The following is a 17,762-nucleotide window of genomic DNA, read 5'->3' on the forward strand; positions in this document are numbered from 1 at the left end:
TCGAACCACAACAACACGTCACGGACGTGCTTTACCGTCATCTCGCACGTGTTAAAGGCCACTTTAAATTGCCACCCTTTTGTGTGTGTGTGTGCGCGCGCGCGTGCGTGTGTGAATTTAAATAGCGTATTTCCAAATCGCCAGATCTGCTATCGTGCAATAGTGTTACACGTACAGTACTCAAAACGAAACAGGTAGTAAAAGTGATACATAGTGCGTTCTTTTCGACAGAGCACCCCCCCCCTCCCGCTTGTGATTGGTCGGAAAGGCCCAGCCCCCACCCTCCGCGCGCCTACGTGACCGCGCTCGCTGCTCTCCAAGTTAAAAACAGACTTTGTTTATCTTGCTGCACAAACGTGCTCGGCTGCAAGAGTCCACCTGCTCGTCTTTTCGTACCGTTCTCGCCACAGCCACTGCTAAACTCTAAGCTAGTTCCGCCTCCCCGATTTTGAGTTATTTTTCTTTCTCTCCTGGCGGAACTAAGGAAGAAAGATAGACTACAGAACCCGCGTGGGGGGATTGTTATCCCGCTAATCAAGCCGAGTCTCGCCATGGCGACCGAAGTGGACGCTCGGTCTTCGGCTCAACAAGCAGACGGTGAGTCTGTGCTTGTGTCGGGGGTTCGACCTCCACTTCTTGGGGAATGCTGGTATGCTCTGGGCGCCCCCCACTATTGTCCATGCACGGGATGGGCTGCACGGCTAGCATGCTGCACCATGTGCTCCATAGACACCCACCACCACAAGCACTTTTCCACTCATCGCTGTAGGATGACGTAATATTAAACGTTTTACATGCCAAAATAAGTTTGCAATCCTACTGACTCGCTTCACGCACATTGTTTGGCTATTTTCCCAGTATTTAATACTCCTCGCCTCCTGATTGGCTAATTTCGGAGCACTCACTTCCGCCTTGACAAACATGTCCGCCTGCGTTCGCGCAACGGTGTTCCAAAATCCAAAACAAGAGTTAATGTACATTTTACGTTATGCAAGGACCCGTCCGAGCTTCGTTACGTGCTCTTGACGTCAGACGTGTAGCCTTACGATAGTATCCAAAGGGAATGCTTATATAATTTGCGCGTTTCAGTGCGTTGAAATGTTATGTAAACTGCAGGAATGTGTTATTAGCAGCATAACCAGCAGGTTGTTCGGTTAATCAGACACGGATTAATCATGTTCCGAGGCACACGTCCAGCCTTTTATCCTCTCCTGGGCTAAAGGGGGACTTGACTGACACGTTGGCGTTGCGAAAATGATGTTAAAAATATATTTTAGGATGGATGAACATCAAATGAAATTGCTGGATGGTCTGAATTGTGGCTACACCGATTTTTGGGACTGTAGCGCTTCCTTACCTGTGTAATACCATCCGTGCATGTTCCAATGAATATCCTGACCAATATCGAATTTAGGGGCACACAATATGCAGCAGTGAGTCAAACTGATGTACAAGATGAACAAAAACATCCTCTTGCTCACTAAGGGAGAAAGGGGCAAAAAATAATTCAATTGGTCAAATTAAACTTTAAAATGTCAACCCCAGTAACATGACTTGGTTGCTGTCTTATATTGAAATATTTTATTGGATGCTGTATTTGATCACTGGGTGCAGTTGTCTACTTGAACAAAAAACACAGCATCTCAGAGAAGAACATATTGTAATAGTGCCACAAGGGTCAGTTGTAATTAAATGCCAGACCTAAAATAGACACTTAAAGGATCAAGAATCTAAACATAAATAACAGTTGATGCCAGTAGGAGTTGATGGAAAATGACATTTTAATATTATTCTAATCATGGAGAAATCAGATATCAAAATTGTTTAGCCTTAATACATGCATGCATTAAAACACCTTTCTAGTAATCCTCCCACATATAACAGTTTGATTGTGGTCAGTCAATAGTGACCACTTTTCCTTCTGCATGATAAAGGCCTTTGCATCCGGGCCACGTCGTGTGTGTGCTGAAGGTGTCGAGTTTGCATACCAGTTGTGTCATTAGCTCACTTGACTGTACAAATCCAAACTGTAGGGCAAATGTCACGTTTAAAGCAGCTCCACAAAAATGTGTGACGTACAGTCGAGTCGATTTGTAGTATGTTATTTGAAAGGGGAGCTGTGTGTACCTTCTGCTCCTTTCCCTAGCGCGGCTCCTGTAAACGCTGTATAAAAGCAAATCCGTAAACGGTGCCGCTCTATCTCCCTGGCTGCCATGCAGCAAGTGAATGTGACGTGGTCACGTCTGTTACAAATTGCAATCGTGTTGTGTGCATGTGTAGCGGTACGTAAAGTAACATTTTTCTCAATCAATTCATTGTAGATCTGAACTGGCATCATTTCAGTCAGTCGCTAGGCTTTATTTGTAATATTTATGGTTTATGTCTAGATAAGTTCAGTGCTAAAGAAATGAAGTCCACATTTACATATCATTGTTTGATAAAACATGAAAAGTTAAAGCGATAAAGCGCTGAATTTTTTTTTACATTATTTTTCTAATCTAATTTATGATTTGTTGCGAGTCAAGGTGTACCAACTCTTAACTGAAGTCGATAAACTCTTTCTTATTTATTCTTGCTTCATTTGGCGTTTTATTTTAGTGAACACCTAACCTAACAACTCATAACATTTTAGATAATAAATCTGATATTGTTTATTGTCATGCAGAGTAATTTATTGGGTGATTGTTAAAAAGTACGTGTGAGGCAGACCTTGTAAAAAAAAAAATCGCATATTTAATCGCCATATTGAAGAAAATTTCCATATATTAATAAAGAAAACTTACACCATTTAAATTTGAACCCACAGATTCTAGTTTTCCACATTTCATTGACTTAATTCCACAGCCCTTCCATTCATGCTTCCACTTGTAATTTCGACAAAGTTGCTTTTGTTTTAGTATTGTGTGACCTAATCAAACGTTCTTGGTCCACGTGCTGCCGGTTGCCTACTCCCGTTTTAGGCTCTTTATGTTTAAGTGCAACAGCAACGTTTTCAACAGCTGCAGAAGTTGTCTGACTTGAACACTTGTTGCGCAGCTCTCATTTCGGCAAAACTTTTTCTTCTTCCTCCCCCGCAGCTCTCCACTGAACCCTGATTGTGGTTGGCCATGTGTTTTGGGACAGGGCCGTTGGTCGAGTCCTAATTTACAGCCAGTGACAGGCCGCGTGACCTACATATGGGAGGGAAGGAACAAGCGAAGGGGAATGTGCTTGTTTATGCTCTTCGGAGACATTGGGTGTGGCTGTAAAGAGTTAAACGTGCTATGTCGTCGGTTCGGCAATGTTGCTTTCTTTTGCATTTGTTCTTTGGACTACAATTCAGTGAAATCCACCGTTGGCCTTCTATGAAATTTCATTTGGGAAGAGTTAAGAGTCTGGATTTATTTTTATTGTGCTTTGGACTTCTTCCCAGCCTCCAGTAATATATAGCGCAGTGAAGGCTCACACTATCATTTGGGGCTCTGCAGAAGTATTCATTACCCCCTCTAGGCGCGCCCGAGTCAGTCACGTGACCCACTATCATGCCAAATGTAGTCAGGTCGGCCGCTACGAGCCGACGGTGCAAGGACGAGAGCGACATAAGAGAAAAACAGGCGTCAGCATTTCTTGACCATGTGTTCTCCCTTTGCTCTGCCCCTCCTCCCACGCCTGCAGGAACACACCAGTCCTGCCTGTTGTTGTAACTCACTTATAGAATAGAATAGAATAGAAATCCCTTTATTGTCATTGTACTCAAGTGTGCAACGAGATTAGAGGGCTCCCCTCTCCAGTGCAATACAACAATATTGCACTGGAGAGGGGAGCCCTCTATAGAGTCTTTCCTCAAAATTTTGAAGTCCCTGATAAGTGAAAACAAAACAATACTGTTAAAATTTGATGCACCACAGACAACAGTGACTTTCTTTTCTTGCACTCAAAAAATGCTCCACGTATACAGTAGGTTAAAAAATTGAAAACAGATAAAAACTTAACTAAAACGAAGAATTTTTAAAATGCAATGAAAATAATGTATAAAAACTGTTACAACCTTGATACAAGAGCCATATGTTGACAGTAAATTCATATCAACTCACGTCACCATGAGCAGCAGTTTGGAAAATAATCAACATTTCATCACGAAAAAAAGGTTTAACAACTCTAAGAACTAGGACCTGGTCGATTACTGGGTTGACTGATATAATCGGCCCATAGTAGCCCTTTTAAAATTGGCACATATCAGCCTAATTATATTTTTTATTTTAACACAACAAATAGCATAAGTTAAATACATTCACCCCCTCAAAAAATGGCAGTTTTTTTCCTTACTCTTTTTTTGAAAATGTTCTCTTAGTTGTGACCTTTAAACTGTTGTAAAACAGTCAACAAATGTTTTGCCTGTATTATTGTAAACACGTATTTTTAAATGATTTGGGCAGTTAATAGGTTGTCTTAATTTCATCCTACCATATTGGAATCTGAATCAAAACATCCACATTGGCTTGTTATTACTCTGTTTTCATATTATAAAGTACAACATTATTGAGTACTATTTTTTTCCTTATTAAAAATGAAAATGTTATTTTTTAAAAAAAATTTTTGGGATAGGGGGGCTCATTAATTGGGTGTAAATGACTTTTTTTTCTGTCCCGTGAGATTTTCTCACGTAAAATACATGCCCCAGCTAAATAAAAGTTTGAGAAATGTGCTTTGAACGTCTACTGCAACACATGATGTAATCAAACATTGCAGAGGTGTTTATGCAAACTTGTTTTTTTTTTTTTTTGTGGAGGGTGGGGCAGTATTTTGATTGAAGGAGCTGTCAATTTGAGCTGAAGTGATTATTGGCGTGGCTCCCAGTGGTTAAATGAGCAACAGCCTCAATTGGAGCAGTGGTTATTTGAGGCAGTGCAGTATGAAGCTGGACAAGCGAGAATCATTATCGGTAGCATCTGCACGCTCCATAGTTTAACTGAAATGTGGCAGTTGGACTCCTCCCTGCCGCCATACATGCAACTTCATTAACATTCTCACTGACTTGACAACTTGTAGGGACGTTTCCTCGCGACAAGCCAGAAGAGGCGGAGCGTCACTACATCGTCGACGATGAAGATGAGTTGAACGAGGCGGAGGTGAACGGCAACTGGACGCCTCAGGAGAAGGCCCTGCACGAGGCCAGGCTCAAGGCCAAGGCCAAGCGGCGGCTGCGCAAATCGTCATCCCGCAATTCCACCAGCGAATCCCTCTCGGAGTCGGGGGACACCGTCGCCGCGGACCCCAACAGTCCAAAAGGCAAAGTCGCCACCAATGACCGCAAATCCAGAACGGGCAAAGGCAGAGGCCTGCCGAAAAAAGGTACTTTTCAGAGCCGCTAAGTTGGTTGCAGTATGACAGTTTCTTTCTTTCTTTTTTAAGTAAGTAAGTTTATGCCCCAAAAATTCATCATCTATGCCTAATGTGATGCTATACGGTTCATACAAAAATTCTACACACCCCAGTTTAAGTGACTTTTTTTCATCATTTAAAAAAAAAAAGATAAATCTTATGCCCCAAAAATTCATCATCTATGCCTAATGTGATGCTATACGGTTCATACAAAAATTCTACACACCCCAGTTTAAGTGACTTTTTTTCATGATTTAAAAAAAAAAAAAGATAAATCCTTTCAAAACTTTTTTTTTTTTGCCATTAATGTAACCCAATATCTGTAAAATTGGAAAAAATCTATTATCAATGAAGTCAAAATGAACTACTGAAATAAAACATTATTAATAAACACAAGCGGCACTGTGGCCGACTGGTTAGCGCGATGGCATCCCAGTGTGTGACAGCATCGGGCGTGGGTTCAATCCTGGCTCCGGGCATCCTGTGTGGAGTTTGCATGTTCTCCATGTTCCTCCGTGGGTTTCCTCCGGGTACTCCGGTTTCCTCCCACATTCCAAAAACATGCATGGCAGGTTGATTGGACACTCTAAATTGTCCCTTGGTATGAATGTGAGCGAGGATGGTTGTTCGTCTCTATGTGCCCTGCGATTGGCTGGCATCCAGTTCAGGGTGTCTCCCGCCTACTGCCCGAAGATAGCTGGGATAGGCTCCAGCGCCCCCCGTGACTCTAGTGAGGAGAAGCGGTATAGATCATGGATGGATGGATAATAAACACAAACTAATAAATTAGTACCTAAGTTTTATTATAGTATAAAATTAGTTGTTTGTCAAATTATGCAGAAAATCTATGAGAACGTAGATTCCTCTCGTAAATTACAGTCCGAGGTGAATAGCATAGTCAAAATTGTACTTAAGATCACTTTGCTTTAGATTCATCAAGTGAAACTAAAAATGAGTCCTACAGATAATGAAATGAGGAAGTAAGAAGCCTTGAGTGGAGAAAAAAAAAAGAAATAATGAACTAGTCATTAACTTCGTATTTATTTATTTATTTTTTTTAATTAGAACACAAACGTCAAACACCCAACAATATTACTTAAGCTACAACGTATTCAATTAAAATAACATAAATTGAGGTAAAGTCAGGCAGAAATGGTCGTTAATTAACTTTGTGCTCACTTGCGAAACTCTAGTGTGCACAATTAGCTCTCTCGGCAGCGATTGCTCAGAAAAACAGGAACAAGGCATCTCAATGTGTCCGTAAAGTGTGTTCATGTGTGTGGGCGTGTTCGCATGTTGTTTTAAGTAATCATAGACTGAATGTGAAGCCAGGTGTTGTTGTGCCTCTTCTGGCTGCAAACCACACACTGTTCCTCTGTTCTTTCTGCCACACTCCCCACAAATGAGTCACTTTGAAAATTTGGCTTCTGTGTGGGGCGGCCAAGACTGCGTGCGGTGATGTGACTGTTTGATTGGTGAAATAAAGTCAAATATCGCCAGTGGTTATGTTGGATTGGTAAAACAGGCAGAAATTTGAGACTGGTCAATCATTAAATCTGAACAACAAAACCAGTAAATAACAAATAAATGAATAAAAAAAACCGAAAAGATGACAATAATGCACAATGAAGAAATAAACCACATTTCCATATGTTGAACGTAAGACATTAGATCCTGCAAATAACCTTGATCCGGACAATCACTTCTATCAGAATAACTCTGTTTGCAAACATTATAACAATGAGCAATTTAACGTCATTATAAAAACGGAAGATCAATTATCAATCATACACTTTAACAGCAGAAGTCTCCATGGATAAATGAAATTAAATTTCTTGGCGTTGTTGGCTCTAAAAATGTCTAAAACTATAGGTATCCTTTATAAAACCAAAGATCTCCTAAAAAAAAACACATAAAATAAAAATCATCATACACATTATATTGTTCATCACATCCTAACCTGACCTATTGCGTGGAGATATGGATTAATGCATATAAAACAAATCCACAGCCTATCTATAAACTTCATAAAAGGACTATACGATTTATTAATCAATTATTTATCAAGTTAAAGATTTTTAAATTTCAAGACTTAGATCAATTTAAAACGTCTCAAATATTGTACAAAGCAGATAATAACCAACTTTGCCTCAGTATTCAGAAATGGTTTGAAACTAAAGACGGTGCATAATTATTTGTGGATAAATAATCAACCAGTGTAATCATTTGATATGTGAGAAAAGGGTTAGCACTAGATAAGTATTGGACTTAATCAATCATGTGACCCCTGAGACACAAGTCTTCGCGAGGAACCGAAACAAATCGATTGCACAAAGCAATACAACAGAGATGTCAATAAAATGCCACTCTCTGCTAAATTTACTGTCAAACTAAACATAAAACTAGGAGAATTACATGTTGGGTATTTCCAACAAATACGTGGGTCAGCTTTTTGTCTGCTAGCTTCATACTAATGTTAACACATAATGGAAAACACCCATGTTACCCTTAATGCAACCGATATTTAAAAACAAACAGTGCGAGACAAGATGTACTGTAATTATACTCAAATCACGTATTCTTTATCCTCTGCACTGAGAAAAGGTGCGACTCTATATTATACTGCCGTCAATGTTTTGTTTATCTTATACTGCCCCCTGGTGGCCAAAACAGGCAGAAACACAATGGCCATTCTATTGACGCAAAGTGAGACAACATTTATTTGTTGTATTTATTTTAATTGCATCATTACTGTATGTTTTATGAAGTGCATTATGATAGAGTGCTATTTTTTCTCATTTTCTTAGAGGCTGAAATAGATTAATGGCATTTTTATTCATTTCGACAGGTAAAAATGATTTGCGATATGAGTGATTTAGTTAGGATTGTGGCCACGGAATGTATCTCAAGGCACCGTTGTGCAATTTATCCAAAAGCTTACTAATTGTGGTGCATTACCACCCACCTCTGCCTGCAATGTTCCAAACACTCAATTCTATTCCTGTAGATGACCACCGTTTGTTGGTTGTTTTTGTTTTTTCTCAGGTGGAGCAGGCGGTAAAGGTGTCTGGGGTGCTGCTGGGATGGTTTATGAGGACGAGGAACCTGATGTGCAGGACCCCAACTACGATGAATCTGCTCAGGTTAGCATAAATGAATGCATTTAGGCTACAGCATATCTGCAGAAGTCTTGGGATTCTTACACCCCAGTTGCAAAAGGAGAACTTGGGATTCTAATGACTAGGTGTCCCAATATTTTCGTCTATGTAGTATAAATCTGTTGGTCAAATGAATGGAATTAAGATAATGAACGACTGTCACTCTGGATTGTTAGATCAAAGTATGCCACGAGAATTGCTCCAAGCTAGGGTCGTTGAGTTCTCTTAAAAAAAAAAATAGTCACTTCAAGCTTTATATTGCCATCCCTAGTTGAAGTTTACAGTAAATGTAACACAAAATGAAGAGAATTACACCCACACGTTGCAACAAACCGGAAGCATTGTGGTTTTTTTTATCTGTGGGGAGAATCTTGCTAACAGTTGCATGAAGCCAGTGCATCTGCAGGGCCATCTTGAGATGAAACATGGATATTACGTTGGTAACAAGAGGAAACAATCGAGATCAAGTTAAAATATGATGCCGAAGCCTCTTATGTGGTGTCGTTGCTCGTACCTAAAGCCAAAAAGCAATTTACTAACGCTGAAGACCTGATAACAGATCTCTTTTATGATCCACAAAGGACACTTTGTTGATTATTTTTTTGTGGACCAATACAAATTAAGTTTGAACGGTAATAAAGTTTAAAAAATCAGTCACTGATTGCATCTTTAGTTTTTTTTTTTTTTTTTTTTTTTTTTTTAACCCAAAAATGCTTTGCGCTGGTTCAGGAGTACTTGGCTGAAAAAATATATTTCACAGGGGGTACATCACTGAAAAAAGGTTGAGAACCACTGACATAGACCATATTGTTCTGAACATTTTTTTTTACTTGAATTCTCCTCTACATAACAAATATTATTCCCCAAACGACATGGAAACATACACAGCAATAGTTATGTTTATATTTACTCATGATTGGCTGAGAATAAAATGCATTATACACACTAAATACGTACAAAATTGCTGGATAGAATGGCATTATCAAGTATCAGTTTCTTGTATTGGCAAATACTGAAAGCTAAGTACTTGTACTCGCACTTGGTCTGAAAAAAATGGTGTAAATATATCCTTAGTCCCCGCCATTACGTCACATGATCTGTAATCCAGGTGGCTTTGTCACATGTCAATCAGCAGAACCTTTCAATCTTTAACCTCCTTATCAAGCAAGGGGTCAATTTGGTGGTAAAAGAATGTAGAGTGGGAATGGGGCGTCTGCATCAAAGTAAAAAAAAAATGTTGATAACAGTGTAATTTCGGCCTTGATGTTGGAACATAGTGGAACCGGAGCAGTGTCAATAGGGAATTGGGACACACTGGTACTGACAAATAAATGGCCTGGGTGTTGATCAAGGGGATTGCCTGAAACACAAGGTCACTGTGTCCTTGGGAGGATTCCAAGTTGTAAAGATAAACGTCAGGGTTAAATTTGGAAGAGTTCAGACAGTTCAGCACAAAGTATGAAGGTTAGGCAGTTCTAATAAGCTTATATCGTAATCACTTTATTTATTATTTATCTTTTTATTTATTCTTTTTTTTTTGAAGAAAACGACTCCCTCTATATTATTGTACTTTATCAAAACATGGGGTAATAGGAGACATAGATTGAATTTGAAGTATTAAACAATTAGTGCATCATGATTTAATGCTGCAATCCATGTCATTGTGCTGCTCCTTCGTGTGTACCAGCCTTGTACTGGTGCAGCCAGTACTGTATAATAGACTTTGTCCAATCCAGAATTGAAACTGGCGGGCATACAGTAGAGGTTGACGTTCGGAGTGGTGATGTCGAACATGACACGAACTGGACGACACCTCCGTTCTGATGATGTTGCTATAGCAACCTGTCAGATGGGTTAATAATGATTGACTCAGCAATTTGCTGTAATGTTAGTCATTGTTCACAGAGGATAAAGAATACTTGCTTTTGAGTACATGATCCACCATCTGCTGCTTAAAAAGGGTTTTAAAACCGTAACTCTCAATGCTAACCATTTGCATGTCGATGGGATTTTCAATTATATGTTAGCATCAAGCTAGCAGACGCAGTTCTTAAGCCAATACATGTTGGTTATTTTCAATATATGTGTAAGTCTCTTTCTTTAGTTTTACAGTACATTTAAACTGGGAATGGCATTCAACTGCTTAAAGGCTCAATTTAGATGAATTGTTCAGATAATGGAAAAACTGCTGCTTCTCATAAACTGAGTTGAATTGGTTTTAGTAACGCCATAAATCGCTTGCATCTTAAGTTAGTGTTTGCAAGTCAAAACAAAAAAATCAATCGAATGATGGCTCATATGTAAGTCGGATCACTCTGTTCTCAAAGCACCACTGTATACCATTTTATTGTTCAAGTACTTGCATTTAAAAACATTAGATTACAGCTGCAGATTCATTTATTTATTTATTTTTAAATGTGAAGTGTCTCTAAAAATGTCAAATACTTAGAAATGTTTGTTTTATTCATTTTTATTTATTCCGGTTTTCTGATTTCTTACGTGTTCAAGAAATATAGGATTGATTTTTTTGGGGTCTCTTTTCTTCATCGCCGTAAAAGTCACCTCTGCTTTTGCCAGTCCCAAACAAGTTTTTTTCTTTCACTCCAAACTTTCTCTCTGCTGCTCCAGATGGTTTTCAGCTGCAAATTTCACTACTTGCAGCTGTAGTCTCCAGAATATGATTATCTTGAGAGACATTTGTGTTCAATCGTTCACAGTTGTCTTTGTGAGGACTAGGAGATATCGGTGCACTTGTTTAGAGTGCCCTCTCGTGGCTGTCTGTGAAATTACATTTGATGTAGAAATCGCTCCAGAGTGTAAGTTGCAGGACCAGCCACCCCATGAAGAAAACGTGTGACTTATAGTCTGGAAAATACAGTATTTTTTTGTTTGACTTTTCTTTTGACTTAATCATATTATTCTTTATACATCTTTCCCTTTTAAATTTGCCCTTAACGCTTCCCGCTGAAGCCTGCATTGAAAAACGAAGATGACCATGTGATTGAGTTTTGTTGCGTGTAGTTGTCTTTTAGATTTGTATCAAAACATTCACCCCTTTGTTGTTTAAAGGGAGACACAGTCTATGCAAAAGTTGTTCCAGAGGTGGACGAGAGGGACTTGGGGAAAATGGTCAACCCCATCGTCCAGGAATACTTTGAACATGGTGACACAAAAGAGGTAGAGGTTAGTGAAAACATAATTTGAGTGATCATTTGAACCTTTTATGCATGTTGCTGGTATAAATAAATAAGCAAATATATTTGTAATGAACAAATAATTGGAATAATGATAATATATTGTATTTTATTAAGTTGCTGTAAACATACTCCACTACCTGTGTTTGTGTACGGATTTAAAAAAAAAAAAAAAATCATTTGGTAGATTTATACTGCATACAATACAATAATTGATTAAAACGTTATCTTGTGGGTCTTGGGGGGGGGGGGAAACAATAAAAATGATCTAAACTGGCTGGCAGTGAACGATAAGAATACCTCTCAGATCTATTATGTTTGTATCGGCCCAATTCTTGACGCAGTGCCTCCAGGTGTACCTAATGTTGCGTCCAAGTGTATCGCTAACACAGTGATGCTTGTTCACTAAGATGCTGCTGAAGGAACTCAACTTGGGCCCCCACAAGTACGAGTTCTCCTCGGTGGCCGTCTCGCTGTCCCTGGAAGGCAAAGCCAGCCACCGAGAGCTCACCTCCCGCCTGCTGTCCGACCTGTCCGTCAAGGTGCTGACACAAAGCGACATGGCACGGGCCTTCGATAAAATGCTCAAAGAGCTGCCCGACCTCATACTGGACACGCCTGACGCTCCGCAGGTACATGCTGCATCCATAAATTGAGCCTTGAGTTGGTTGTGTTTTATTGTATTGTATTGTGTGTGTGTGTGTGTGTGTGTGTGTGTGTGTGTGTGAAAAACACAACTACTGGTGTAGTACTAGACTGTACTGACCTGTGAAAGGCAGTGTGGTCCCACAAGGGCATCAAGACTGTCGGAAAATACTAAGAAGACAGAGTAGTTGTTGTTGTTGTTGTTGCAGGTTTTTTTCTAGTATTCAGAGTTCACATTTGAACCACATGAAGGCACAATTTCCTTACTCACGCCACAAGAGACATATTTTGGATTTATTGTATTTAATAATATAAATTACAATTTAAATATGCATTTTTAAAAACTGATTTTAATCTTGCAGAAATATGCTGGAGCTTGTCTCAAATTATTTGTTTTCTTAATTCCACATAATTTACAAATTATGTTGCATTTCATATAAATGTGAGGAGGAAGTGCATTAAAAGGTTTCATAAGTTTAATTGTGCGATATCCCCCCCAAACAAATTATTGTATTTCAAAATTGTATTTGACTGCCTGTGCATTTGCTTTAATGTCATTTGACTTATTTTATTTTTTTCTCTTGCGTATGCCAGATGTTGGGCCAGTTTATAGCCAGAGCCATAGCGGATCATGTCCTTCCCATGTCATTTCTGGACTGCTACAAAGGCAAAGTGGACTGTGACCATGCCAGGTGAACATTCTGCTCTTTAAATTATTATTAGTTGATATGAAGAACGTGTGTGTGTTTTTTTTTTTTTTTTTTGCAGCTGCTACAGTGGGGTTTTCTATTAAAAAAAAAAAAAAGCACGTGTTTTTTTTTTTTATGTTGTTGGTGCTATTTTTCTGCTCTAATTCTATTTTTGGTTGTGGTCAGAGTGGCTTTGGACCGCGCCGCCGTGCTGCTGTCCCTGAAGAGCGCCATGGTGCGTCTGGACAATGTGTGGGGTGTCGGCGGCGGCCTCAGACCTGTCAAACATCTCATTAAAGAGGTACGATTGTCCCACTGACCTGTTGCCATGCCGCTGCATCCTCGGTGACACTCGAGTGTGTGTACGAACTGCCACGGTCTGATGTGGACATTTTGCAACACAAACAGAAGTCGTTTTGGCCTCTGCTTTGTTGCTTTGTCAGCAGCAGAGTGCCTCCCCCCGCAGGGATGTGTGCCTTTTAAATGCAGGGGCGCGCACACACACCTGCACATCAGAGCCATTTTTTCAGCGATTACTGCTTGAGCTGTCTTATTTGAATTGAATTTCCGGTGCTGCGAATTTGGGTGTCGCCGCGTGAAGTCGGTGGTAAGTTACGCAAGAGTGAGTGATGTTTGTGAAACGGAAAGCACTGCATTCAATCATTGCAGCATTGCACAAACCTCTCCGGTTTCTGGCATCCTTGCCTCTTGCTTTAACTTCCATATAATTATTCAATCATTGGCATGTCTTGGAATTCTCTGGACTGTCTTTTGTTTTTTTTTTCTTTTCTTGTTGTATCATTCCCCACATTGGTCATAGGGCTCCATTTAGATTTTTTTTCTTCATTTGATACGTCTTTATTGTTACCTCTAAATAAGAAAATAATGTTATTGGTTTATTAGATTTTGGTAGGTAAAAAATAAAACAAATTAGGTGCAATACGCCACATGAAGTTATACCTGATTGATGGCCCAGTTGAGGATTTTCCAGAGCTGTAATTAATAAAACACTTGATATAGAAGGTCATTGTGTAACAAAACTCAAGTCTTGTCATATTAAAGCTCCTGATGTCGGTTTTCACGATCTATTCATATTTCTATCACTATGCCCACATATTAAAACACAATGACCAGAAAACATGTTTTGGGGGACTTGAAAATGTCACCAAATTAAATGATTTGCTCAGTGGATTCATTGCAGCTTTTTGCCGGTCAAAGCATGGTGGACATGTATTAGCGCTTTGTTACAGCTGCAGCTGTTGTGAAATGCACTATATAAATTGTATTTTATTGTATTGTACTGTATAACAGCTCACTTAATTTTTTTTGAATGGCGATCTGGCCTGTAGAGGGAAGTCAGGGGTTCAAGTTTACTCGTGACAAAAAAAGCCACTTAAAAGAAAATCAATGCGCAACAATTCATATCAAGTCATACCTCATATAAAACCTTGTGGGTTGCCAGATCTCTAATTTGTTTGTCAGTATATCCCCATATTGAGACAGTGACCCAAAATAATGTTTTTTTCTTATTTGCATGAAAATATCGCCAAACCAATTGAACATAAAACCACTTGATACTCGCTGTTTGGGTTATTTGAAATCGTTTTTTTTACAGGTCAAAGTCAGGTGGACATTGACTTTGACCTGTTTCGGTTGCAATGAGGGCATAACTCACTCTCAAGTTCAAAAAGTACATTTTGCAAAAAACCTCAAATGACACATTAACGCCCCAGGTGAGGCGTGTCCTCAGTTGTAATTATCTTGTCTTGTGATGATCCAATGGCCAAAAATACATTTTTGCTTGAAAATGTCAGCGATAAACATACTTCTGGCACCAGGGTTGACATATTTAATTTGCTCTCAGCAAATATGTGTCCACTTTCCTGTATCTTGAACAGCATTTGACCAAAGACATGCTGCCCTTTGTGAGATTTTAATTTTGAAGTATTCAAAGGAGAATGCCAAAGGAAATTGCTGCAAATTCCTCTCGAAAGATCACACAGACTTAGAAGTTCTTCAACTCTGACCAAGGATGTCTTTTTGTTCCAGATGAACCTTCTTCTGAAGGAGTACCTGACCTCAGGCGACGTGTCGGAGGCTGAGCGCTGCCTGCGAGAACTGGAGGTCCCCCATTTCCACCATGAGCTCGTCTATGAGGTATCAAATATACGACCTCCGTTTGACAAAATACACTTGTACATAGTGTGTGGAAGCCTGTATTTGCTAGCTGAAAAAAATGCGGCCGATATTGGATCTGATTAGTTCATACAGGGGCACCTGGAAATATCCCCTTGCATTCTGCCAAGTGCATAAGAAAAATTGGAATAAAATATCCTTTGATTTTGTTCTATGCCAAGGACTGTTTGTTGTTTTTGGCAGGGACTACACTCTCATTTGTCAAGTATGAGTCCTAACTGATCAATCCAAATAGAACATTGGGTGGCAGAGCGTCTATAGAAATAAATGTCCCTGCCTCCTCCGGTCTTGGAACAGTCCGTTTGTGGCTGGCCGTTCCTGAATATTAATTTGTAAAATGTTGAAGTGAAATGTTTCACAATGCACAAGCTACTCTTGCAAAGTTAATTATTGTCTTGTTTAAAAACAACCAGAAAATATTTTAAATATCAAAACTGGATAAAATGTGTTTAATTAATGCAAGTGATTCACAACCCGAGTGGGACATTATTTCACTGAGAGATTACATGTGCCATGGGGAAGTAATCAATTTGGCGTAGTTTGTCAGAAAATTTCAAATTATTACAAATAAAGTATTTAATTCATCTGTCTATGCCAGCATAACAATGAAATGCTTTTCCATGAGATGGCGGAATGTACATAATGGGTTAGTTATGTGTGTTCATTATTTATTTATTTTTTGGACATTTTTAGTTTGGTAAGGTGCGTTAGGTTATTTTCTCAGCGGAAAAAAAAAAACTTTGCATCTCAGATTAAAAAAGAAAAAATTTGCAAAAATGGGTTAACTTCTGTAATCGATTTAATCGAGTAGTGTCTAATATGTTTCCTGATAATCAATATATTCGCTGATATAATCAAAGAAAGTTGATTTCCAGTTTGCTGTCTTTGAGTACAAATTCAAATACCCTCTATATGATTGATTCAAAGCAAAGAAGCAGAGCACTACTGAACTGAACTTTTTTTTATCTGAATAATTACAATATCTCATCGACTACAAATGTCCTGGCCTCTCTGTCGATTTCAAGAATCAAATGTGACCATAGATCATGCACGTTTGTGTTGTATTTTTCAGGCTGTTGTAATGGTGCTTGAATCCAAAGGGGACACAGCCAGCCCCATGATCATCAAGCTGCTGCAATCCCTATTGAAAACTGGCCACCTCACTGTGGATCAGATGAACAGGGTCAGCCTCTTTGTCTTCTCTGAAGATGATCAGAACGATCATTGACCACTACCCATTAGCTAAGACATGTCTGTTAACCTTTTCCTCTGCAGGGCTTCCAGCGGGTCTACGACGAGCTCCCCGAAATAAATCTCGACGTGCCGCACGCCCACACCATCATGGAGACGTTTGTGGACCTCTGCTACCAGGAATCGGTCATCAACAAGCAGCTAAGAGATGCATGTCCCTCCAGGTTGGTTTAGTAGATATATAAACCCTACCTTCAATTTTAAGTTGCGCGATGGACCTCCTGAACTTGAGCGGCAGGAGAACGAGTCAGAATAAGCGCTAAAATTTCTAGGCGATATGGTTTTTTATTTATCTATATATATATATATATATATATATATATATATATATATATATATATTTATTTATTTATTTATTTATTTATTTTTTATTTATTTTTTTTTTATTTTATTTTATTTTTTTTATTTCAGTATAGGTAAAATTGAGGATCCATCGTCTATGGTGGCTCTGTCATTTTATTTTCATTCAACCAACATGTCTTTATTTTTCCTCCGTTAGAGGGCGCAAGCGTATGGTAAGTGAAGGCGATGGTGGCACGATTAAAAACTAAATATGACCGATGAAGAGGATCTACAGGAGGAGGCAGCTGCTCTTGTTGTGTGTCCACGTTTCATCAGGACATGTTGGCAGTTTTCAGTTCCTCTCCCTGGTTACATCATCACATCAGCATCTTCACACACAGCAGCCTTCGTGAAAGTGAAGCCAGTTCCCTTCATCTTGGTCACCGCTGTTGATGTTTTTGTAAGAATGTTCATTGTTTCTCCGGTTGACACCTCTTGTCTCAGCTTTTGTATTTTTTTTCACACCAAAAAAATAACTCATTGCTGCAAAAATAAGGGAAGTGGACCTGCTATTTGGGTGTTTAGCCTCTTGTCGTTTCAGTTTATGGACATTTCTATTCAGTTGTTCCTGAGATGGTTTCGTACAACATTGACACTTCACTGCTTTTCCATCTGTTTTACATGTTGACCAAAGTTTGAATATGTATAAAAAAATATTTCGTTCATTAAAAAAGGCAACATGATATTTGTTGGTGTTTTTCTGGTTGTTTTTTTCTTACCAGCAGTATATAATTAGAAGCTGTGCACCAAAACATTTACCATACATTAATAACATTTGTTGCATATTTCTCATCACCAGCCTCCTCTGTTAGTCTAATAAATGGTCTAAGGGGGTGGGAAAGATAAGGTGTTTTCCCTTGAATGTCTTTTCTTTTTTTTTTAATGTTGGGGCAATTCAGTTTCTTGTAAAGTCTTCCGAGTGCCAC

General features: G+C 39.1%; 1 protein-coding gene across 2 annotated transcripts; it reads left to right on the plus strand.

The window, feature by feature from the left end:
* The first annotated feature begins 286 nt into the window (after positions 1-286).
* Positions 287-17,521, plus strand: pdcd4a (programmed cell death 4a). 2 transcript variants are annotated; one of them, XM_088301913.1, is made up of 11 exons: positions 287-597; positions 5,029-5,331; positions 8,407-8,504; positions 11,589-11,696; positions 12,124-12,345; positions 12,953-13,050; positions 13,234-13,348; positions 15,097-15,204; positions 16,316-16,426; positions 16,519-16,658; positions 16,994-17,521. In XM_088301913.1, the coding sequence occupies exons 1-11, from the start codon at positions 552-554 to the stop codon at positions 17,043-17,045; spliced, it is 1,401 nt and encodes a 466-aa protein (XP_088158039.1). In that variant the 5' UTR covers positions 287-551; the 3' UTR covers positions 17,046-17,521. The 2 variants fall into 2 exon arrangements, with proteins under 2 accessions (XP_088158039.1, XP_088158038.1); XM_088301912.1 differs by having other exon boundaries at positions 289-597; positions 11,589-11,702.
* Positions 17,522-17,762: the final 241 nt, after the last annotated feature.

This window comes from Idiotropiscis lumnitzeri, chromosome 8, assembly GCF_059441095.1.
Source record: "Idiotropiscis lumnitzeri isolate Australia: NSW breed Sydney's pygmy pipehorse chromosome 8, RoL_Ilum_1.0, whole genome shotgun sequence".
NCBI lineage: Eukaryota > Metazoa > Chordata > Actinopteri > Syngnathiformes > Syngnathidae > Idiotropiscis > Idiotropiscis lumnitzeri.

Bases quoted from the DNA above. Each gene is read 5' to 3' on its own strand.
- pdcd4a (XM_088301912.1), top strand. From the start codon at position 552: ATGGCGACCGAAGTGGACGCTCGGTCTTCGGCTCAACAAGCAGACG. The intron at 8,505-11,588 runs GTTAGCATAAAT...TGTTGTTTAAAG, and splicing joins ACTACGATGAATCTGCTCAG to GGAGACACAGTCTATGCAAA. The intron at 13,349-15,096 runs GTACGATTGTCC...TTTTTGTTCCAG, and splicing joins TCAAACATCTCATTAAAGAG to ATGAACCTTCTTCTGAAGGA.